The 25816-nt window shown below is 39.9% G+C and overlaps 1 protein-coding gene and 1 long non-coding RNA gene across 2 annotated transcripts in view; one reads left to right on the top strand and one right to left on the bottom strand.

Annotated features, from left to right (window-relative positions):
- AMN1 (antagonist of mitotic exit network 1 homolog) overlaps positions 1-22865 on the bottom strand; it is a 28079-nt gene extending 5214 nt beyond the window's left edge. Inside the window, exons 1-6 of the mRNA XM_062590258.1 lie at positions 22652-22865; positions 17890-18022; positions 14348-14492; positions 10863-11080; positions 3104-3160; positions 1909-2020 (exon numbers count right to left, since the gene is read on the bottom strand). Coding sequence (XP_062446242.1) covers positions 1909-2020; positions 3104-3160; positions 10863-11080; positions 14348-14492; positions 17890-18022; positions 22652-22713 — 727 coding nt within the window. The 5' untranslated portion in view covers positions 22714-22865. The remainder of the gene's footprint in view (positions 1-1908; positions 2021-3103; positions 3161-10862; positions 11081-14347; positions 14493-17889; positions 18023-22651) is intronic.
- Positions 22561-23414, top strand: LOC134148311 (uncharacterized). The gene is made up of 2 exons (XR_009960194.1): positions 22561-22876; positions 23095-23414. It is a non-coding gene; the product is annotated as an uncharacterized LOC134148311 (long non-coding RNA).
- The last annotated feature ends 2402 nt before the right edge of the window (positions 23415-25816 follow it).

Below are 25816 nucleotides of genomic sequence, written 5' to 3'. Positions count from 1 at the left end.
CCCAATCTGACCTCTCCTGCAGTGCTGCTTGATGAGCTGGAACTCTTCTAAAAAAACTCTCTCCCCAGATCTCCCTCCTTAAACCCCAGTATTATAGCAAAGAAATGGCAGGAAAACTGGGGTACAGAGAAACACTGAGGGAAAACCATGCCCTGACCACAACACCAGCATTTGTCCCAGTCTCTCTGTAAAAGCTTCTGGGCCTCAGAACCTTTGACAACTTTTTATCTGGCCAGAGACCTCTACCAGGGGGCAGTCAGTCATTTCACTTCCTGCCCTCAAAAAGGAGACAGCATTTAACAGGGTACACCCTGTGGACATCCAGTTTTGGCACTTGCTCTGTGGGATCCCTCCAGGAACTATGCACAGCTGCAGAACAGCTGGTCAAGCTTGAGCAGATCCTGACTCAGCCTGTGGACTTCAGCTAAAGAGTGCCTCAAAAATGGCCATCTCTGCAGCCATCTCAACGCCACAGTCATCGAAACCTTTCTCTGTCTTGACTGGCTGATCTTACAGCTGATGCTTAATATGCCCACACACAGAATTAACTGAGCTGACACACATCACTGGCTAGGTGCGATCTTCTTCACTAGGAGAAATGAGATCTGGGTGGTCAGTTTTGTCTGTTCTAGTTCAGATTTATGTAGTCGTGATAGATTTTTTTCTTCAAGAGTCTTGTGGGCTTCACTTTTGCTTACCTGTCAGGCATAAGTTTGATGTTTCATTGCAAGGGAAACGTAAGGTTATATGTTAACCACTGGTATCAACATTATTTGGGATACACATGAAGACAACCTTGTGGTAACACTGCATTTGACAATGTTGAGCAATGCGACAGTGTGCTAAAATAGTGATCTGACAACAGAAACATCTGCTTCCTCCTAACTATTCCTACTCCCATTACCACATCAAACCACTATACTATAAACTACTGTTCGCTCTGATTGGTTATTTTCTGCTTGGTAAATGAATAGTCAGCATGGCACTTCTGACCACTGCTTGCACTCAAGTTAGTGGCCACAGGCCTTGACATCACTTTGACCTTCACCCTCCTCTTTTTTTTTTTCTTAGTTTTGGAGAAAACTCATCTATTCTTTTTTCTCCTGTCTTCTTTGGCCCTTCCTTCTTTGAAAAGACTGAGGATTGATTGAGAATGGACTTCCCTGTGGCTAGTGAATTACCAAGACTAACACGGATTATGAGTAGGTGCCCTCAAAGGTCTAAGAACAGAGCATGCAAGACACCTTCCCCAGATCCTTTCTATCCTTTAGTTACTTTCAGCTGAGGGAAATTTCCTAAGCTAGACGTAGTTTCCACATGTTTAACCTTCCAAGAATCTCTCTTCCAAGTACTGGCACAGTCTATGGGCTGCTATAGTTTTAGCATGGGAGACATCATTCCACGATGAGTTCCACAGATTTGTTATCTGCTACGTGAAGAGTTCTTCCTTTTTCTAAATTCAGTTCCCACTATTTTGTTTGATATTCCTCATTCTTTCATACAAAGAAATACTGTTCAGTATCCTTTCTGCTATACCACTTATTGTTTTTCAGATCTCTATCACAAACCTTAAGTTGCTTTCTTTCAGGCTGATCAATCCTAGTTTATTTCACTATTTCTTCAATGAAAGCTGTTCTATACTTTTGGAACATAGTAGGTGATTAATATGCTTAGATCTCTTCATGAAGTCTCCTCATCAATTTTGGATCTCCATCAACATTTTGAGAGAGAGAGAAACCTCTCTGAAGGCTGTCAGGTTTCAAGGCAAAGCTCTCACCTTGCTTTGAAAAACCCCAGTGTATAATGATTACATTACCTAATCATTTATTATGTGTATGGCAGTATCTACAAAATTTAACTTGCTTTTTCAGGCAGCAAGAAGATGCTGTCAGACATGATTTGACTCACTTGTTATCAATGGGCATTCATGGAACAGAAAAATGTGTATCTTTGGACAACAAGTAAGGACTGCTTCCACAGCAACATCAGTCAGATTCACACATCGTTCCATGTGGATCTCCTGTTATGAAGAATAGTAGAAAGATAAGCCAACATTTTAACATTCTAACATTGTATGGCAAGGGACAAGAAAGTCTGATTTTTTTATATAAATTGATTTGCACAGACTCTACACTTGGCCACTTTTAAAATGATCCTCATAAGTTAAACAGAAATTAAATAGAAATAAGACAACTAATAAATGGAGCTCTCGAGCTCTAGCAGATGTAAATCATTTTATCAGATAAACTGAGGATTTTCACACTGTTGATCATATTTATGATCCCTCTGTACCTCTTATTGGTAGTAATCATAACAATCGGATACTCTTTGTTTTAAAATCTTTTCCAAACAAATTCCTATTGTCTTTTACTTTCTTTACCTATAATTGCTTCTCTCTGCCACTTTTGGAAAAGTCATAAACTCATTAAGGCCATCAAATATTTCAGAGTTTTTATAAAAATTTAACTAAGATAACGAAGCCTATTTTCAGTAGGTTTAAAGTTTGCCATGCAGCAGTCTCCTCCACTGAGGTCTCCACAGGTCCAAAGGACTGCCTTGTACTCTTTTGCTCTATTTTCCAATAATTAGTGTCTGCCTCTTCTCTTCTGCAGGGCATTAGAGGCATTTCTTTCTGTCCTTGGAATTTCTAGTTCTTCTTGGACACTGTTTACCAGGCACCTTTCTTTAACCCTTATGCATGAAAGGGGTCTTATGGCAGCTACCCAAGAAGCTCTTCCTGACCTAAGACTGCTTCCACAGGCATCCACCCATTAAATACACAAAATTCTCCACATTACAGAATGTGCCCAAAAGCTCAATAGAGTCAAGAAATAATCAAAATAAATAAATGGAAAAAGCAATCATTTGCATGTCATACACTTTTCTAAAAGAAAAGGAGCTAAAATGAGCACGCTACATTCAGTAAAAGAAAACTCATCTTGAAAAGAAACTGCAGTTCTCAAAAAGTTGGTCTTGGACACTGCTACAAATCATGTAGCAGTGTCCCAGTGATTCATGACCAAAAGATAAAGAACACCCCTTAGAAACAATAATTAAAAATGTTTGCTTTTCGTATTTCTTTTTATTACTTTAGATAAGTTACCTTTAAATTCTTTGAACATGTTCCACTCACTAGGGCTATGACACCATCGTCTGTTACCTAGAAAAAAAATTTTGTCATTCATAGAATGTATTAAAAGTCATTTTTTTGAGAACGGCTATTTGGAAAAGATTTTCGTATTAATTTATTCTCTCCCTGCAGTCACTGACTACATTTAACATTACAATATTTTCTTCCTCACTAAGCTTGTAAAGATTATCCAAGTATGTTTTTCAGTCTACTAAACACTGCTGTATTTCATTGCCATGTGATCCAGCCAAGCTCCCTCTAGCTGTGTAGCTACTATTCCTGAGCTTCACTGTCTAATTTAACAGTGGGTGCACTATAATGGTAAGGACACAGGCATTTCTAATTCATATGATTTAAAGCACTTCTGCTCTACCTGGATGAGTTTCCCTCTGTTTCCAGGACTGCCAGTGCAGTGTTTGTGTCTTGGGTAGAAAATTAATCACAGATAAATTAGTCATTTATCTGTAGTCTTACTTCTACTCATCTTGAAGCAAACCAGTTTATAAGCCAAAATACACCCAAACAAGTAGTCTTACAGAACTGGTCATATTCTGGCACTAAAAAGCTTAAAGCAGCTATAGACAGCCATGAAGCAATGATAACCTGTAAGAGGCCAGATAAATGCAAAGGACTCTCCTTTCCTCAGAAAGGCAAGAAAGGCCAAATATATCTATCTGGTGTCACTTTTCAGAACAGGTGTCACTAGTTGTATCGACTTGCTCTATATTTGTTTTTCCAGTGGCTAAGAATCTTCTTTCTCAGACTGGGTCCTGGGAAGAATCGGGAAACGTCAGATATGCGACACAAGGCCAAAGCGCCCATCGATACGAGGAAGGTGTTTATTTCCTATTCTTTTTCTTTGTCCAGTAAAATGCAACCTGCTTATGGCCTCAGTTCTGACAGAAAAGGTTTTTCTTGATTAGTGAGTTGAAGTGATTCAGAAAGGTTTCTTAACTACTAGAGAGTGCACAGAGGAGGCAGGACCATATGGCAGAGAGGAGGAGGAGAGAGCAAAGACCAGAGAAACAGGCAATGAGATCTCTCCCCCACAGTGGGGGTGAGCAATGAGATCAGCTCCATTACTTGTGAACAAATAGAATGTACTTCTTCAGAAAACTTATGATAATTTAAGACTTCAGAAGAATGTATACAGTCTGTCTATTTATTTAACCTAGACAAAGAGAAAAACCTGAACAAGACACAGCCATCATATTTAGCTTTTAAAACACTACTCATACAACAGAGTTTTTGTATTAATAAAGAACAAGACCAATACAGGGTGCCTACAGTCGGGTTGGCTGTATTGATTTCCATTTAAACAAATCCTTTGAATTTTTTTCCTACTTACATACCAAAGCAAATTCTGCCTTCTTAAAATCCTATAATATACACACAACTACCTTTTATAGAGAGCTGTGTCTGAGCAAAGACAAATACTATGAAGTCTGGCCCTGGAAAAATAATACTCTGGGGGAAAGTGAGGCTGATACAATGTAGAAATTGAACAGGCATAGAAACTCTGCAACATTAAGCACATTCATACTCAAATGAAAATACATCAGACAGTTAAAACTAATTTAACCTAAAAGATTTGGACTAAGGGTAAGACAGAGCTTTTTAAAGAGAGACTTATTTTGCATAATGGAGCTGTAAGAATTATGCCACCACAAGAATTCTCAGATACAAGACTAAATAATAGTATTTAGCCACTTGCCTAAGTGCAGGCAAGGCCTCATTTCACATAAGTATTGCAATGGATTGTACCTCCGTTGATCTATCAATGTCACCTGTTGCATAAGCACAGTCACTGTTCAGTCCTAGATGTTCTCCAACTCATCTGTAATACCATCTGTAATGCCAGAAACTGTTACTGAAAACCAGAAATAAAACTTCTTAACACCAATGCAGCATCAAGAAGCAGGCATTCCTTTAATAGGTGCCAGGGACAAAGGGGATCCTTCCACCTAATACACTGCCTTCCCCCCCACACCCCGCAACCATGAGTCATTGAGCTTATATCTGATACTCCTCATACATATTCATTACAATTCTTGGAATTAATCTGGGAATTCATTACTTTTCTGGAATTCGCTTATATATTTACATATCATTACGTGTGCACATTCAGTCTATGAGGGGTTGTCTTTCGGGGTTGCAGGGGGTTTCTAGCAGCAGGTAAGTGTCATACCAGGATGACCTTCAGTTGAATTCTTTGCTGGAACTTCCATGTAAGTCTCAACTTGGCTCTTCCTCTTCTTTGTCATGCTTATTGGTTTTACAATTCAGGTCAAACTGGTCTGTTCTGATAGTGGAGACCTCTTGTTGTTATCTTAACAGTTACATTCTGGTTGAGAAGCTTCAAGGCCTAGTTATCTACAACAATTCCTTCAAGGCCTAGTTATCCACAACAATTCCCCCTTTGAGACTTCTGAACTTAAGTTCAGGAGTCTCACCTAATAGGATACTTATTGAGTAATGGTTCCAGTTATTATTTTGCAGATATATACTTCTTCCCCATATATGTACAATAAGAGATTAGCAAGGGTAAGCATTGTACCATTACACAAGAAATTATAATTACCAAAATTATCAAGACTGCAATTTGTACCAGTGAGGCCAGCTAAAGAGATCCCTCCTAATCACTTTAGAACCTTGTTTATTCAGGTATCTTCAGTGCTTTTCTGAAGATCCTGGGTTTCTTGAGCTATTTGCCTAATTTACTCAATCTGTTTATTTAGGCTTTGTCACATTGGGAATATGGATGCAGCAGTGATCTGAACACCTAGGTGACTAGGTGTTCAGATCTGGTAGGGGTTTCGAACAGCTAGATGTTCACCAATTCAGCATCTCTAACACAGAGAAAGAATACAGAGATTGCTACTTTTAAACATCTATTCTGCAGCCTCTGGTAATTGTGGGATAAGCGTTTTTCCTGCCTGCAACCCTCTAAGAGTTTGCAAAATCTTACCCACAGCAACTAAAGGGTGAAAATACAGTATTAAAAGCGGTAATTCAAGCACTCTCTTGCCACACAGCTTGCATCTGTAGCTTAGCATTACAGATGACATTGAAATAGCGTCTTTTTCAAGAGCTGACAACTTTTAAAAAGCTTTTCCATTCTATTTTTTTCATTTTAAGAATTAGCATTCATGCTGATGTTCTCTTCCATAGTTTTCAGAGAAGAAAAAGCTTTTATACTTTGCTAATTTGAGATAGAAGAAGACAAAGCATGAGTCTGATCCGAGTCTTCTGGGAACTCTATGTTTTGATGCACACAAATAACATGCTTTGCCAGAAAAGCATGTAGGAAATGGGATATATTTTCTGCAACATATTTTAGCCAGAGGAAGTATTAGTGCTGCATGTATTTTGAAAGCATTCAGGTCTCTCTCACCACTAGCCTTGCCAAAATACATCTATGAACAAACCATGATAGAGTTTATATAAGGTTTGTGCCCTACTGATAAAAATGTTGGCCATGGTCCTCAACTTGTGCTTCTGCTGCTGATAAACAGGAAAAGATGTACTCACTGTAGGTCCAACAGTGGGAAAACTGTTGAAATTTTTTTGCAGAGATAAGACCCAGGGGAGGAAAAAAACATAACCTAACCTTCTTAAGAGACTTAAGTTATCTCTAGGAAGCTCTTAGTCAAACAAATTGAGCTTGTTATTTATTATTTAGCACTGGAACTTTGTTTTTCTCTGAAAAAAAATCCCAAGTGAACATGTAGTTGTTAGTGAAGATAACTTTGCAGAAAAGCTAACAGACACTTGCAGCTGAAGCAGGACTGAAAAGCAGATTTTATCCCTCCTATAGTAAGACTCTGAAGAGAAGATGAGTTTTTCTTCTAGTCTGCATTTTTACAGATTTTCCAATTTACAAACATGATAAAGAATTCAAGATGTGACCAAATTTGTACTCTCCTTTCTGGCAGGTCTGAGAAATGCTATCACCCAAATTAATTCCTAGTGGATGTTTCATGCTAGGTCATCTTCTACACTGAGTCTGGTCTCTGAGCCACACAGAAGTCTACAGGGTCATGCTCGAAGGCCCTGTTGTGCTGAATACTGCACAGGCAGAGCACTCCTCTTCCAAAGAGGAAGCTGTACGCATGCATAGAAGGCCAGAAGAGATGTGGAACTGCTGCTGTTTTAGACCTTTCAGCAGGCCTTGGGAAGCCCTATAGTCTTCTTCTATACCTTTGTAATTTTAGTCTAGCTGGCCTAGAATGCCAGGGGATGTAGGATTAGAGAAAGTGGTCACAGGTTTAAAAAAAAAAATTCCTTTTTTTTTTTTTTTTTTTTTTTTTAAGCGGAAGTAGGACTTTTCACTTCTGATAATTAACTAACTACAGGGTTTAAAGAACAAATTCAGGTAACTATCACTAGTAAAATTCAGGTAACTAGCAAAAATTAGGCTGAAGCTGATTTTATTTGTTTCGGACTAAGTGGGGAAAAAAACAGGCATATCTGTGTGCACTTCAGTACTAATAATCAGATGATAAAGGAGGACATTTCAGACAAGTTCTGTATTAGAGGAACACTGTCTATGTTAAGGTCCCCCTTGAAAGTCTAACTTGACCTTTCCTTCTTTGCAACTTAATCCCTGAGCTTTGAATAAGGCATTATCTTTAACAGACACTGTAACATCAAATAAAACCTAATTTTTGTCTGTTAAACTTATTAAAAAACCCCAAACCATAATCCAAGTATTTAGTACAGTGCTGATTCTAACTATTTCAGTAATATTTTCTAAATGCAATCATTTAAATTTTTGAACTTTGAGACAGATTCTTTGGACTTTTTAGTTCCTGCATCATGTCAAGGAATTCACATGCTTCATTGGCCACCTGTAGCTCTCTAAGGATTCTTACCCACTAATGGTAGTACAAAGCATAATTGCTTATCCATTGGCCACAATCAGATGCTTGTTTATTTATAATCCTTCCTCTTCCACCAACCAAATTCATTAAGCCTACTCCCCTCTTCAAAAGCTAGCTTAGATAGCAGATCTATTACACAGTTTCTTTCATAGATCTTATAATATATGTCAAGCATACTGCTGTATGCAAACAGGGATACTCAGCAAAATTTGACAGCTAGAATCCATACACTACATATTCCATTTCTCTTTAACAATATGATTATTTCCATTGCACAAATTATCCCTACTGGCCTTCTATTACAAGTCTACAGTACAAAAGTGTAACAGAAATGGTAAGATTGGAGTGAAGGAAAATGAATGGGAATGCCTGGGCGTAGAGAGAGAAGAGCTATGGGAATGGCAGGTATTGACAGTACCTATATTAACAGGTCATCAAGATGCCAGTGCATCTACTCCTCAGGGTACCCAAGTGTGATACAAAGGGCAGTAAATTAATAACTTCGGGTAATTCCCATAGATGGGACAGAATGGAGAGACCAATCACTGTCAGCTCCTAAAGGGTATTAAAAAAAAAACATATCCCAAACCAGTGCATGGCCATCAACCTATGAAAAAACCAAGTGATGTGATGATGATCTGACATACCCTGTGTCCTTTGCCCTCCATGTCAGCAAAACAAACCTGGACCAGACTATCTAGTTGGTGCCCAAACACTGGACAGGCCACCTAGATACCAGTGTCTTGACACTTGTGAGTATACGACTATGACTGCATGAGTGAGAGCAGTTTTGTATTAAAACAAAATCATCTCCCTTCCCCCTAGGAGCACACATTAGGCATTGCCATACTGTTACTACAGCGTTGCTCATCTAGCAAAGGCTTACATACTCAAGTCCCCACAGTTCACTGTTCAAGCAACCTAGCTCTGTTCTACACTAGGAGTGTGTCTGGACAGACAGCGGCTAAAGCACAACCCTCCTGCTTTTGCTAACACATTTTACAGAGCATTGAAGTGCCCCACACCCTACATAAAATTACCTTTGTAGCTTGCACAGCCAGTTAAGGCTACATTGTTCTTACAATTTTTTGCCATATACTGCGTCAACAGATATTAAAGAGGAAATTTACTGTTTAACCAGTGCAGCTCTCGGACTACCAAACCTGGGTTTCCACCTGCAGCATTATCAGTATTTACAGGTACATGGAACAGACTAAAGATAGAGCAATAAGCACAGGGCTTACGTATAAAACACGTCTGTCAGAGCGGTTACATAAGCATATTGATACATAAGCATAAATGTGCTTAAATTCTTATGCATTTCTGAGCCAATGCAGCAGAATTCTTTGGCCAAGCTCCCAAGACTGTAATTCCTTCTTAGTTCAATCCTTCCCTTTCCTTCCCCCTGCCCTTCTTCCGTTTATTTTGCATCACTCCTTATACCTTCCACTTAACTGCATTTCATCTGTCTGGATTCACCACATCATCCTATTTTAAAACTGGCTTCATCATCTCTTAGTATTTGGCCCCTTTCTAGTTTCAGTTAAATTTATTTCCTTGTTCCTGTAGTGAGCTATGCCCTTTCTCTGCATGTTCATCTATTTCCAACTTCCTTATTTACTTCACTCCTTCACACATGTTAGCAAGTTCCTCTTGATATTTCTAAAGCATTCAAACACAAGCATATGGTTAGGCCTTACAATCTCTACAGGTATGAGTACATAGTTCGAGTCTGTATGGTCAATGTCAGAGATATATTGTAAACTTATCTCACTGACATCTAATACACATTTCTGTTTATTTTAGCCAAACGGAATTCTGAACTCTAGTATACTGTCACCACACAACTGATTATCAGAAAGGAATAAAAGATACCAAAACATTTAATTACTCAAGAAGTCCTCAACTCAGGTAGAAAAGATATCTATTTCAGACAGGGGTGGGGGGGAAAGGGAAGAGAACAAAAATCATGAAGTAGTTTGAATAAATAAAAAAAAGCAAATAAAAGATTGAAATGACTTTTGATGTCCTACTTCTGAAAAAACTGAAAAGAGAACAACATCATCTAAAATATAGACTCTGTTACAAGTTTTTCAAATCTGACACTTTGTTATGAATGCTGTACGCCCGACTCATATTCAACACAAAATAATCTTTTACCACCAGAGTCAACTGAATGCTATACTTCACTATCGCAAGAATTCCCTTCCTCAACCTCATTACATTACTGCAATTATGAAGTCTGTTGTAATATCGCTGTTAGAGCTGATGCCCCTCTCTGTTCATACTAAACACCAACTAGTGCTAAAGCGTCTAATATTTTTAATATCATTCTTTCCCTGTTGACTCCATAACATGACTATGACAGGCCATCCAGAAAGCACAGTCACTCTGGAACTAGAACTAGTTATGTAGTTTACTTCTTCCGTGGATCTACTTTGTTTGACATGCTTTATTTTTATTATTCAGGTAAGTTTGTCCTAACCACAAGCAGAAAATAATTTGTCCCAGATTCCACTTTCTTTATATGAAATAGTCCATAATGTTTTATAACTTGAAGAAAATAAAACTAAATAAAATACACTGAAAAAAACACTTCCATTAATAGGTAGTCCCTAATGAGACAAGTTTATCTTTGATCAACAATAAATATTGTAATACTGAAATTCTTCTTATCAAGATACAAACTATAACCTCTCTCTTCCAATTTTCCTCCTCTCAGGAAAACGAACTGTGGTTCTGGATCCTAAAAACTTGCCAAAAATAGCTAAAAATATCCTCTTTCAATTCTATTATGTTAGTCTTAATAAATAAATAAATATCAATTAGCCCATTGCCACCCTACTTACCTGAGTAGATGAAAAGTCCACACTGTGAAGAAATCTGCAGTTCTCTCCTAGTGCCTGCAAGGATGCATCCATGATGCCCGAGCAGCTGCCTAAGTTCACTATTTGTAAGAACTGGCAGTTAAGCGCAAGAGCAAGGACTCCACTGTCAGTTATATCGCAGCACCTTTTGAAAGACGCTTCACGTAAGTAAGGACAGGATAAAGCCAGAGCTATGACACCTGTCGAAGAAACAGACCAAATAAAAAATTAACCTTTCTTTTTAAACTAACCACCATGCTGAATCCAATATGCTACACTGGTTACTGACTGCTCAATTTTCATTTCATGCCAAACCACTGGGATTCCGCAAGGGAAAAATTGTTTTGTTGCTGGTTTCTTTTAATTTAATGGGAAGAAAAAAGAAAATCACAACACCAGAAATGAAAAACAGTACTACTGAAAAATACCAGAGGTGATAAAGGTTTCCAAGTGCTGAATTCCATTCCTTAGTGTAGAGGGATACCTGACAGAAGTATTTCAGGCATCTAGTCAGTAAGATTATGTAGACAATAGGTCTAACATGATTTGTGGAAGCATGTGATCATAACGGCAAGTCAGGGAAAGATTAGCTAGTAGATGAGAAATGAAGTGAAGGAATACTATGCTGTGCTAGGATTGGGCTTGTGAAACTTACAGAAACTGAATATGGAACAACATCCTGGGACAGTGAGAAGGGCAGAGGGAGCTGCCCCAGAAGAAGAGGCGGCCAATAGGATAGGCAGAGATTGGAGAATCTGAGGAAGAGTAAGAAAGGGGAAAAGACAGCGAAAGAACTGTGGGAAATTTTCTAAAGAAAGCAGAATGGAAGGGACAGATGTGAAAATAATAATAATAAAAAAAATCTTTGGTACTCTATGTGCAAGGAAAGCCCTTGCCAAGAAGCACCGAGAAGGCAGTCACCAACAAAAACCTGCAAAACAGAAAGGCACACAATGTATAATGAGGCCAGGACCTTTAACATGGATGTGAAGCAGAACACAACTCTAAAGGGAGAAATCTGCTGTTCAAGCTGAGGTGAATGAAACTGCAAAATTCTTACTGGGACAAATCAAGGATAACTATGCTAGATTGGCAGACACAGAAAGAAGCACTGGCTCAGGGAAACTAAAGCAATGTCTTGCTGGCTCCTGAAGGAATACGCCAGCTGTAGGGTCTGGAATGTTTGACCACTGGGAAACATTCCTCAGAAAAGCAATCTTCCTTAAAACAGACCCTGCCCAAGTGACTAGGGAAAGAGCATCTGGGAATAGTAAGGAAAGAAAAACAAAAGTTAAAAGCTTTACCCTTAATTATTGCATTAACTTATTCCTATATTCCTATCCTTTCCACTTTCTCTGGGCTTTCATGTATGCAGTCACTCATTTCAGGTAAACAAGGTTTAGATGTGTATATGGGAATATCAACGGATAGGAAGACAAAATGAGAATTAAGTCTGACAAGAAAAATATTCAGTGTGGCACTACAATTAGTAAGACGACTATACCTAACCAGCAAGGGATGAAGGTGTGGTTAGTGTCAGGGAGCAGCAAGAGAAGAGTTTCCACAAGGGAAGATGAGCCAGGGACCTAGGGTGGCCACAATGCAGGCCAGGCAGTGCCCTCACTAACCTGGCAGTCCCACAGCACCTGAACTAGGCAAGCTGAGAAGACTGGTGCTAGCATCAGGTCCCACAATGGTCCAGCGATCAGCAAGGAAAAGCAAGACAACAGGTGAGGTCCAAGGTCAATCCAAAAAACCAAAACATTTCAGAGGTAAGAGTGGGATCAGGTACATCTATGACATAGCTCAGGCCAGGCCAGGACTGACAGCTCAGGCCTGAGCTTAAACAGAGCTCCTGAGTCCATGGACAGGAGCTGTGGGTTGCAGGTCCCAGCTGAGGCTGGTGAGGGCCATTAAGGTCTACTGATGCCCTCAGAATGCTGACAGTTAGTAACAACTGAAATATTTGCACAGAAGTGTCAGGAGATAGCCAACAAGAGAACATGAACTATAGATATAAGTTATGAAAGGAATTTATTGCCAGGATTAAGGAAACATCATGATTCCAACAGTACAGAATATTACATCACTTTCTGGAAAGACAGAAATAAAAAGTTGAACATGGTAAAATATGTTACTGTGTAAGATCTACAAGGAATACTTGTTTGGGTCAAAACCACTTTGGAAAGAATAGCAGAAAAGACAGTACTGGGCAATAATTTAGACGGAAGAATAAATAGTACTGGATATTGTATTATAGGAAAATAAATGGCCCACAAGCAACCCACAGAGTAAGTGTTTACTAGTAATGATAGGGCTCAGATAGTCTTAGATGTAGTAGCCAACATTTTTTTTTCTCCCCCCAGAAGAAACTGTTACTGAGTTAGTAGGAGGTAACACCAATTTAAACTGCTCTTTTTTCTTCCTGGTTTTGTGTGTGTATATAATTAAGATGGGTGATTAAGAATTGATACAGCTTAAAAGTAAAGGCTTTGTGATGTTTCTCAGTTTAGATTCTCAGATTAAAAGGGGCTCAGTAGGAAAGTTAGTGAAGGTGAATTGGCAAATAGAAACTTGCCAGTAAAGAAGAACTAGACTTCCCATTTTTACTTGCAAAGTGATCAAGAATCTGTATCCAAATAGAAGAAAACTATACACAAGAGAGCTCTAGGCTTAGCTAGCTCCTTATAAACCATGTTAGAAAACAATGGACAGATGAAGGCACAGAGGAAAGACTACTGCAATCTATGCATTAGGAAGAAGCGTAAGGATGAAGTGAAAATTTCCAGAAATCAATGAGCAAAAACGATACAGACCAAGGCTGATCTAAATAAGGTATGTATTAACTCAAAACTAAATTAGTATTTCGCCTCAGTTTTCAATGAAGATGAGTTAATGACAGAGTGAAGGAATAAGTGTAATGAAAAGATGCAACAAAACTTAAATGGGAAATAAGTCTCAGTAAGCTCAACACTCTTAAACCAACAACTCTTGATACAACTTTAGAACAAAGTTTGAGTAATACCTGAAGTCAGAAGTCCTGAAAGACTTCCTTGCTTTGAGTTAGGGGATGCTTGCAGAGTAATAAATATATTTAAATGACAAAGGCGGAAAAAAATGATCTAAGAAACACCAAATCAGAAACTTGAGCCTGAGTGGTACTGACAAGGCTCTGAAACCAATTTTGAGCAAGGAATAATTAAGATGAAGTAGAAAATATGATCAAGTGTACCGGTTTTACCAGAAACCTAACATGAGAGTAACTTGATAGCTCTCTTTCTTTTGTAAGATGATCAGTGCTCTGTGTTTATAATTGACTAATTATAAGTCACTTCAGCAATATTGTTTTAAGAAGTCCCCAATGCAATACCAATATATTTACCCTACATATTTTTGCAATTTACTCTATCTTACAAGAAAAATAAACCAGAAATAAGATCCTGGTTATCTATAAACAGATCACATACCTTCTGAAGTGATTCCCAATCTGTTCTCTTTGCAAGAATTTAAGTTGATTTTTTTCAATTGCTTGCAGTTACAAAGCTGTAACAATGCATTATCTGAAATATCACAGTCCCGGAGATCTAGAGACTCTACAGCAGGGTGCAATACCTGTAATGAAAAGCTAGCATTTCAGTCAACCCTATGTCATGAAACATATATATTTTAATTTGAAATAGTTGTTACATTAGACATCACATAGAAGTTAAAAATATTCACTAGCACATGGAGTTACCAGACCTGGCAACTAAAAATTGCTAAAGCTAATACGCTATATTTGCAGAAACAGTTCTCCTCCAATGTAAATGTTGTTCAGTTTCTGTGATCACATCTAGAATAAAAGCACATTAACACCACAGTATATTGATATACTACCTTGACAAAGCATTCCTAGTTTGGATGCAGTTATAAGAGCAAAGCTGTATTTTGTAACCTCCTCAGTAAAAAAAAAAAAATCAACCACTACCAGAGTCACAAATTTAGTCAGTGAAAACACCACTCTGGTGGTGCAGTTAACACTGGTGTTTCTGCTAGCACACGTTTACCAGGGCTCATACCCTCAAGCCTACTAGCACAACTATGATGGGAGAAGTCTCAAGTGTAAATACTACGTTTGGTCAAAACTTAAATCTGCTTAACAGATACAGGTAAGATCGAAAAAATATTTTACCCCAGAGTATTTTTCTCACCTATAGACAACACACACACACACTCCTTCTCTCATAAACAAGCAGTCTCATTATCATACCATAAAGAGGTATCCAATCCTCATTAAATAGGCACTTTCACTCCCATAAGACCATAGGCTGGAGTTCTTGTACAATTTTCCCCAAGAAAACTTTTATGAAATTAAGAACCAAGCAATGGAAGGCCACACAACTTACCTCTAATATCAGTTTCAAGAACTCTTGTTACTTTTTATAAAAACTACTTATATCCCTCTCTCTCCAGTCCAAGTCTCACCACATGAAAATGATCACATATCTTTGCTGACCTGCTCTTCAGACAAATAGGCCAAACATTAGACCAGATGTTGGAGCAAGTTATCGTATTACCCAAACATCTCTCTCCAGCCTGTCATTCCCTCCCTCACCTCACTCAGGTAATTGTTTATGGTAAATTTCCACACACAAGCAGAGATAATAGCATAGTTGAGGCTTGTTAAAAGCTTATTCCTTTTTCAAGTTCACCATTCTGAACTACATTCTGAACTATAGATATTACAGGATATTGTTCTTCTGTTATGCAAATATACAAAATGCTAAAGTCTTTACTGATAATAGTTAAATAAGCCTTCTAAAAAAAAAGCAACAACTTCCAGTAGATTACAATTGCAATCTTTCCACAAAAATAAGTGACATGTGAGATATTACTTGGAGGGGGGGGGGAGCTGTCAAAGCCAAAAGCCTCAAACATGTCCCTTTATACCATTAAATCACCCAAATATCCCATATTATATTTGTGAGCAATTTTCAAAAGAATAACACCCGAGTCTTATTTCACTGATACTTCTGAATTCGTATCTAAGAAAATACATCAAAAACCAAAGATGACCTACTTGAAGCCAAAGTGACCATCTAACCTTATTGCAGATGCTTTCTCTGACTACTGCTTTTCTTTCACAACTGTTGATTGCCTTGGGCACAACAAAAGTGAGCAAGCTGCCGATTTTGAAGCTACATGAGAAATCTTAGGCGAAATTAGGACTGCAAAAAGGGGTAGGGGAACAGCTTTAGATGAAGGGAAATCTACATGACAAGCAACAGTACTATGAGAATATTGTTCATTTAGTGTAATTTGAGCATTAAGCTTCCCCAGCCAATGATTTTTCAATGACTAAATTATTAAAGTTTGTTTTATGTCCCCCTTAAGAGATCATATTCATTGAATATTTATATACAATTCTAATACCTCAAAGAAGGTGGAATTTAAGATACTATTGGCAAGGCTACTATTGGCAAAAAGCATAGCAAAGAGAAAAAAATGAATGGTTACACAAATCTGGACAAGAAAAGGGAGGTAAGAGATGAAATAGAAGCTTTCATATAAAAGCTGATGAATAGAATTTTGACTGCAAGAAGTTTAAACTTCATGCAAAAAGTGGGACAACAGCAAAGAAAGTATGTGCACAAATACCAAGGAGATAGCATAGCATAAAAAATTGGGAAGAAAATAGATCCAGCAGTAATACTGTGGAGACTGAAAGACAAAAGCAGGACAGAAGCAGTAACAAATACAAAAAAAATCCATTATCTATACAGAAGACAAATGTCTTGCAACATGACGTGTTGCAAATGTGGAGTATGTGGAATACTTTAGTTATACGTAATGTGGGCAAGGAATAATGAGAAGAGCTAAGCAACACATGCCATTCTGCTACACTGACCAGTAAGAAGAATATCAGCAAGATGAAATAGGAAAGCTGAATAGTGAAATGGTGCAGAGAAATGGTATGTATTCAAAATCTAAAAGGTGACTACCAGTTAAAAAAACGCAACAAACAAAACCAAAAACTTAGCACCAAAATTTAGGGCATGATATGTTCAACAAAAGTGATGACAGCTAAGGACAAAATTGCAGGAAGTATGAAAAAAACAGAAAAGAGAAACACACAAGAAAGAATAAAAATAGAATATCTAAATATTAGTTGGAAAACAGGCTCCAAGAGAAGGCACTGATCAACTGCTGAATGAAAACAAGATTAGATTTATAGAGCACCCATGGAAAAGATTGTAACTTAAACTCTCTAGTTTCTCACCAGACTAAAGGTAATCTAACCTAATAGTCTAACTTAGTTTTTGTGTGTTTGTACATATACAATCACATGTATTTGTTCATACAGAGTCCTCAGGATGTTTAGGAAGACTTATATTGCAAAAATAGCTAAAAAAAAAAAAATGTGTCAACTCAAACTTGTCAAAATAACACAAACGAATACAATGATTCTGATTGTTTATATAAACAGTTTTAATTAAAAAAGAGAAATGGAGCTTCCTGAAGATAAGACTTTCCACAATAAGGCTATAGGCAGAATCAGAAGCAACTTTACTATTATGACTCAAAAACTGGTATTAGTTGTCTGTTCTGAATTATAGATCAAAGCAGGAATGAACAGGGAGTCATTAATTTCCTCTGTTCCACCAAGGCCAACCTTCGCTTTCCTCAATTCTCATGTCTCCCTTGAGACTAAACAAAATAACAGGAGACTGCAACAGTCTGGTTTCCCAGACTGAAAAAGGATGGTATGTCATTTGATTAAAAAGAAGTCAGTCATCACTGATTGGAGTATGTTTTTAATTTACTTGTCACTAAAAGCATAGTCTTACTATTTCTAATACAGGACTACTAGTATTACGGAGCTTAGAAATACATACATGAATGAACTGTAAAGATGTGGACAGTGTAAGCAGCCCTGAATCCATCTGCTAACTCATATACAGAGTTTTAGTTTAGCTTATCTTTGTGTATTAAACTACCACAGAGAGAGCAGTTATGAACTGGTTCTTACCTCGCCAATATTTGAATCGGTTATTTGCCCTTGTCTACTCATTAACTTAATCAGTTTATCTTTTATGTTGGGTGGCAATGACTTAATATCCGCACTGTATCTGGAAAGGTTCTTTGTCAAACACTGAAGGCATCTGAAATAAAGCAAAGTTACAGAACAGTCAAGAAAAGGCATTACTTAGTAAAAACAGAACAATCAAGCCATAAGATGTCATCTTCTGCACTGCTAGAATCGCTGACTCCAAATCTTATCAGTTCCAGTGGTTCCATGCTACCACCAGCTCAGTTATTGCCCTTTCAGGTCAATCAACCAATCTTTGGTGCACATATGCACATATTCCCCAGTTAACTGCAGTGAGGGGGAAGCCATCCACATTCCCTCTGATCACCAATCCAGTTCAAAACAACTTCGATTGTGGTTCATTTGTGAGCACTAAGAGGAGCCCTTTCACCAGCTGAGTCTCCAGTTGGTAGATAGTAAAAGTCTTCAGTTCCGACAGTTGGCTCCAGAGAAGGGACACTTCTCTTTCACCTCACTTAAGTACAAAACATTAAGGAGATGTTTCCAGATGTAATATTTCGTTTACAGTCTAGTCTGTAATACTGTCTTAATATGAAAGAATCTGTGTAAACTTCCGCTTAAAACTAGATCTGATAGCAGAAGACTGGCATCTGAGTTAGGAATTTTTAAGCCTTAGTGGGGTCCAGCAAATCACAGATCAACAAGCCTGTGATCTTACCAAAAAAATTAGTAAAGAATAGAATTAGTGAACACATGGAAAATACAGCATATCCAGGGAAAGTGAACACACTTTGTAAAGGAAATCGGCAAAGCCTGAACAACACAACTCAAAATAATATGATCTATGTGGATTTCTACAAGGCATTCAGCAAGACCCATCAATAACAGTTGCTGAAGGAACTAAGCTGCCCTAGGATGAGAAGGAAGGTCTCACACAGAGGAATAGATGGTTGAAATCCTATTGCAACCAGCAACACTGGATGATTTGACTCAGTGCAGCCATTCTTGCTTTTAATACCAGTATTTTAGGCTCCTCCCTCCACCAAAATGCTTATTCCTCAGAATGATTCATCAAACTGAAGGAAACAGTCTGGTTATCATACTGGCGTACAGATTTTGAACCAGCAATAATACCAACATACACTGTTTCACCTGCTTTTTCTATATATCATAAACAACTTGCTCTCTGGGAACCTTTTGTCTCTCAGGTCAGAACTGTTTCCCTGTTTTGAGATATTTGTTCACTTTTCCAGATACTCAAGCTTGTTTTACTCAAAATTCCTATTTCTATATACTGCTGCATGAGAAACCCCAAACAAATCCCAAACACATAGGACTTAGGTCAAGCAGCTCACTACAACTGAGTACTATAGAGGGACAACAATCAAACAGTCCTATCTTTTTAAATTCCTAAGCTACCTATCACAGGATACAAAAAATGTTAATGCCCCTACTTCTACAATTTGAAATTACAGTCACAGGCTCATTTAAACACCAAAGGCAACTACTAGACAAGCTTCTCTACAGTTTCTAAGCATCTTGAGTTTATCGACCTTCAGAGCAATCACCACCCATTTACACAGTAAAGGACAACTGCTGTTCCTTAAAGAAGGAATTGCAACTTCTGAGAGCAGATTTGTTATCAAAAACCAAAGTTCCTATGTAAGCAAGGAACATAAAACAGGGTGAATCTAACCAACCTCCAGAGGTAACTGAAAAGACAGCATTTTTGTCTTCTAGGAAATGCCAAGACTTTAAAAAGTCTTACAGCACAACAAAGCTAAAACTGAGGGAGTTGAAATGGGGGAGGAAAGATATCTCCCACCCCTGCTGCTTAGAAACCTAACATGGAAGTCCATATAAGCAGTGGAGAGCTCTGAATTGCCTCTGGAGGTTCTACTGTCTACAGATCATAACTGCCTGAATTATATTTCCAAAGTATATTCCAAACATCCCTGTCCCCAACCTTTCTTTTTAAATCCAGTCCAGAATTTTGAAAGATGACATTACAGTCCTACACAACATCTTGCATTTGTGTAATCAGTATTTTTCCATGAACCCACCTTCAGAGCTGCTACTGTAACCACGCGGTAACTCCCTCTACTGTAGTTGGCACCTATGTTTTTCTATGATCCAGAAACAATTAAGTCTGGTAAACAAAACAGTATACAGAAACATTGCTCAAATGTATTCACCTTGCAGAAAGACTAACAGACAATCTATCTTACTGAAAGGTATTATCAATTCTGTTATTCACGGACACAGAAAACTAAGTAACACTTTACTCCTGTAATGACCTCACAAAAGATTATTTCTTTTCCCCAAATGCCCAGCTGATTTTTCCCCAGTTCATTTATCAGACTTGCTACACCACCTGTTTGTATATTCAAGTGTTTCAAAAGCATCAAGGGTACAGAGTAGAAGAGGCCTATGACCTTCAACCTTCAGGGCCTAAATACGTATTTTTAATATATATTAGAGAAACTAGATCTTTGTAATTGTGCAAAAATAGCCTAACTTACACCAAAGTACAATGTACACTAAGTTGTATCACATGAGATAGAGTAGCAGAATAGATGTTAGAAGTGGGACATGTCAGAAGAAACAAAACAGAAAAACAGATACTAAAACAAGCTTAATGGCAAATAATAAAATAGATACCAATCCTAAAGAATGCAGGAAGATATAAATTTATATTCCCAGTAAGATCATAAAAGAGAGCTCTCCTCTGAAACCGAAGCTCTCTTTCTGTACTCAATTTTCATTCACACAGAATTCACACAGAAGCACCTTAGTTTTCAACAACACTAAGGCTAAGCTAGCCTGTCTGTAATAGGCTGGTCACCTGTTAATGATGTCAGTAACACAGGAGCTATCAGTGACATACTGAACAATCAAACCTCAGCAATATCTAACTACATTCACTTATTACAACTTACATGTGCAGAAATGTCTTCACCATGTAGTTACAATAGCAGTTAACACACCTTCAAATTTGTTTGGTCATTTGTGTTGCTCTGAGTGTCTCATTTTTGAAGACCAAAACCCTCTTGGTTCCCAGCTCATCTCTGACATTAACAAGCCATATTAAAACACCTGCCAGAGCTCTGAGAGACTTGTAATAGCAGCCTCCTAAAAGCATGTCAGCTAAAGCTGTTACCTGCCCTGTTGTCTTCACCACCACTCCAGCAAGTGTTGCTGTTGTTGCCAGGCATCTTCCCTACACAGCAGACCCTCCACCTCCTATGCTGTCAGTTTTCAACCAAGCATAATTATGTAAACTAATTGCAATTTTGGCCTAGCTTAGCATACTGGCCTGAAAACTGCATCATCTGGGAGTGCGTGCGTAACTTGGTCGTTTGTCCTGTTGGGAACAGTAATTTCTGAAAACAAAAGCTGATATAGGACATAATCTCACCAAAAACCAAAGTTTCTAAATGTTCCCAATGTGATGCTCCTGTGCATGTGAGTGTCAACTGCTCTTTTGGGGTGAGGGGAAAGGCCCTTACAGATACCAACCAGCAGGAGAAACTCCTTTGTAAACTCACTTTCCACTTTGGAGACCTTAAAAAAAATAATTACCTTATTAAAAGGACTACTCCATCATGCACTAGTTCATTCATTTTGGTTTTTAGTTTTGGCTGTAAGTGTTGGTAGTTAAGTAACAGGCCTCAGAGCACAAGTACGAAGCTTAAAGTGCAGCTTGGCATAAATACACGGCCATCAGCTGAATTGTATGAGACAAGAAAAAGTACACTAGAATTACATGCATTTCTTAAAAACTATGTAATTATTAGTTTCAAGTAGTAGTCTTACTGGTATAGAGAGTAATACAGACAATTGCTGCAACAGAATGAAGCAAGCAGTATTAAAAAGGTAAGTAACCAATCAGAAGTAGAAAACGTTGATAGTATCAAGCTCTAAAGTACACATAATGAAAAATTACTAAGTCTAAGATCTAGGGCTAATCAAGAGAATATGTGCATGTAGTGTAATACAGGTCTTAAACATTATTTTAACAGATTAATCATGTAAAACAGAAAACTATGGGCACTCTTTTAGCTTTGCAAAAGCACTAAGTTATTACCGAAACAGAACCCTTTTAATTAATTTCTGTGAGCGTGTTCAGCTGTCACTGCAAAGCGCTCCAACTGGATGTTAAGCCGGGACTGAAGCTGAAAAGGGAACCTCCATCCTCCTCGCCTCCCCAACCACTTGTTACTGCGCCTCCCTCGTGCCGGCTCTAAACCCCGCAGACTCGCACACTGAGCGCTACTGGGCAGCTGAGCTGGATGAAAACGCACCCGAATAAAAACTGCGAAGTCACAGAACTGGCAGTGCCAGCGCAAGCGGCCGGGGCAGGGCTCAGCCGCAGCCCGGCCAAAGAACCACGGAGGAAGCCCCCGAAGAGCGATATACTATTATTTTTGCCGCAGAGCCTTGTCTAGAAGCAGAATGCCATCAGATCACGGCAAATTAAATTCACGCCGATTAAAACCCCCCTGCGGAAGAGACTTCTCCCCCTCCTGCCACCTCCCAGACGCCGTCTCCCCGCCGGACCCCCCGCCAGACCCGTCCCCTTCCGCTCCCTGTCGCGCCTCCCCCGCCCCGTCCTCTGCCGAGCCGTTACTCCCGCCACCCCGCTGCGAGGCCCTGCGGCCCGCTGCCGCCTCTCCCGTGCCGCGCCGCCCCGCCGGGAGGGCGAGGGGCGGCGGAGGCCGCGCGCGGCGGCGGCACTCACAGGTCCAGGAGGAGCCGGACCTCGCCGCCGGCGCCGTCCCAACCGCCGCTGAGGCGGCTCATGGCGGCCAAGCGCGGCGCCGCCGCCGCTGCTGCTGCGGCCCGGGCGCGGCGGGAGGCAGCGCCGAAATGGCGGCGGCGCCTCCTCGAGCCGGAGGCATCACGGGAGCCGTAGGCGCGGCGCCATCGCGGGAGCCTGGCGGGCGCCGGGCGGGGAGCGGTTGAGGTAAGGCTGGGGCCCTGTCGATGGGGTTTCACTGCTCCCCAGCTCGTGCACTGCAGGTAATCACTAGCCTGGCTACTGCCTTCAGCTAGTTCACATAGTTGAGTTGCCTCTGAAACAGCTTGTGAACTGCAAAGCCATGCATATATCAGTGCTGTGCTACCAAGCTAGAGCCGGCAGCGGGTTGCCTCAGGGAGCGCTTACATGCTGCTCTCCTGCAGGCACCTCCTAGATACCACGAGAAGATGCACCAGTAAAACCTCAGACTCTAACTGGCAATTCTGGAAGAGCTTGAAAACACAGAATCACAGGAAGCTGAAAGTTGAAGAAAACTCTGGGGACCTTCTAGTCCAATCCTCCTGCTCAAAGCAGGGTCAACTGGAGCAGTCAAAACCTGACTGGACGTGGTCCTGGATAATCTATCTCCCGGAATGGAAACTCCACCATCTCTTTGGTCACCTGTTACAGTATTCCGCCATCCTCACAGAGGAAAAATAGAAAGGTTGAAATACAAAAAATTCCATTAAAAATGCAAGTTGTGCCCATTGTCTCTTGCTCTGTCCCTGGGTGTAGCTGGAAAGAGTCTGGCTGCATCTTCTGTACGCCCTCCCACCAAGTATTTATACACATTGATATTCCCCTGAACCTTCTCTTCTCCAGGCTAAGTAGTGCTGGGTCTCTCAGCCTCTCCTTAATCACCCTGGTAGTCCTTCACTAAACTTGCTCCAGTCGCTCTATGTCACTCTTGTGCTGGAAAGCTCAGAACTTGATCCAGCAATCCCAGATGCAGCCTCACCAGTGCTAAGCTCCCTTGACCTTCTGCCAACTCTGCCTAATGGAGCCCAGGATGCTACCGGCCTTCTTTGCAAAAAGGGAACATTTTTGCCTCACAATCAACTTGTCCCACAGACACCCTCCCTCCAGGCCTTTTTTTGCAATGTTCCTTTGCAGCTAGCTGGTCAGCTGCAAGCCTGTACTGATGCATGGGGTTATGCCCAGGTGCAAGTCCTGCTGAACTTCATGAGTATCTTCCCTGGCCATATATCCAGCTGTTGAAGTCCCTGTGAATGGCAGCACAATCCTCTGGGGTATCAGCCACTCCTCAGAGTTTTGTCCCATTATCCAAGTCATTAATGAGGATTTTCAACTGCATTCAAGCTATTATCAACCTCTGGAGTTGATATCACTACTAAGGACTGGCCTCCAGCTGGACTTCATGGTACTGATTACAACCCTCTGACCCACTGAACCAGATTCCGGTCCACTTATCTATTCAGTTTGCTAGCATGAGCTTCATCAACTTGCCTGAGAATGTTATGGGCAGTGTTGAAAGCCTTGCTGAAGCAAAGATAAGCAACATTCACTGCTCTCCCCACATCACTAAGCCAGTTATCTCATCACAGAATGCCATCAGGGTGGTTAAATAAACACATGACGACTGATCCCAGTTACCTTCTTGTCCTATAAGTGGTTGGAAATGGCTTCCAGGATTATTTGCTCCACTGTCTTCCCAGGGATCAAGGTGAGGCTGACCATCCTATAGTTCCCTAATTCCTTCTTCTTGTAGATAAGGATGACACTTGCTTTCCTCTAGTTCTCAGGAACCTCTCTTGATCACGATGACCTTTCAAAGACGATCAAAGAATGGCCTCATAGTCACATTAGCAAGCTCCCTCAACTCTTATGGCTGCAGCCTGTCATAAGTTACTCTCTTGAAGGTTAATTCATACAGAGAGTTTGTTAAATCATGTGAGTAATTTATTTAATTAAGTAAGCAGCCACAAGCAAAACAGCGCTGGGCGGCCGGGGAGTCTTAGCTCCGCCAATGGCGTGCGCCTCCTTCACATACAGTCCCCTTTTATAGTCTGCTAGTTTTGGGACGCGTTGTAATATCCTGGTGCGTTTTGCGCATGTGTGAGTTGCTAGGGGGGTCGTCTGAAGTTCTCTGGTGGTCACGGAGAGGAAGGCCGTAGTCTTCCTCCATCTCTTTATCTTGGCTTGTCTCCTTGTGAGTGATCACAGGTGTTTGCTTATCTGTTGTGTTGACTCCCTTTTGGGATGCTGTCCTGTGAGTAATTACAGGCGCCTGCTTATCTTTTCTTCTTTATCCTTTTGCCTTCAAAGGAATTCCTTCTTGGTGACCTCTGAGCAGCTTGTTGCTTACTTCAGCTCTTTATAGTCCTGCAAGATAGCTAAGGCCCCGACACCGGTTCCACAAGGGGTCATATAAGCTTTTTGTGCTAACCATAGTTTATTTGCCTAACACCATGTCTCAACCCAGGTTGTTGTAAAACCTCATCCTCCCCCTCCACTGGCTTATTCCTCCTTTTAAACAATGAACAAATAGTTACAATTTATTACACAGCCCATCAGGTTCCACAAACTTATTCATGTGCCTAAGTGTTCCCTAGCTAGATGCTCCTACAGTTGAAGGCAAGTCTTACTCTAGACTGTGCTTCCCATTTCAGATTCCTGAAGCCAGATCTTACCAGTAAAGACCAAGGAGAAGGCCACATTCAATACTTCAACATTTATGTCCTTTATCACCAGATCCCTGTCCCATTCAGCAGCAGGCCTACTTTTTTCCCTAGTTTTTCTTTTGCAGCTGACATATTGCAGGAACCTCTTTTTTTTTAATTGCTCTTCACATCCCCTACTAGGTTCATCTCCAAATAGACTTTGTTTTTTCTATCCCCATCCCTAAATGCTCAGACAGTGTCTTTATACTCCTCCTAGATCACCTGTTCCTGCTTGCACGTGCTTTAATTTTATGCTTGAGTGTAGTCAGGAGTGCCTTGTTCATCCTTGCAAACCTCCTGCCACCTTTGCAGAATGTTCTGCTCACTGGCATGGACCATTCCCAAGCTTGACACAGATCTTCAACAATCATCTTCTGCAGGCTAAAAGATCATCTCCCATTACCCCAGGAAAGGGCTCCAGGGA

The sequence above is a fragment of the Rhea pennata genome, chromosome 1 (assembly GCF_028389875.1).
Source record: "Rhea pennata isolate bPtePen1 chromosome 1, bPtePen1.pri, whole genome shotgun sequence".
In the NCBI taxonomy this organism is placed as follows: Eukaryota; Metazoa; Chordata; class Aves; order Rheiformes; family Rheidae; genus Rhea; species Rhea pennata.
This window is presented reverse-complemented; position numbering and strand designations above follow the sequence as displayed.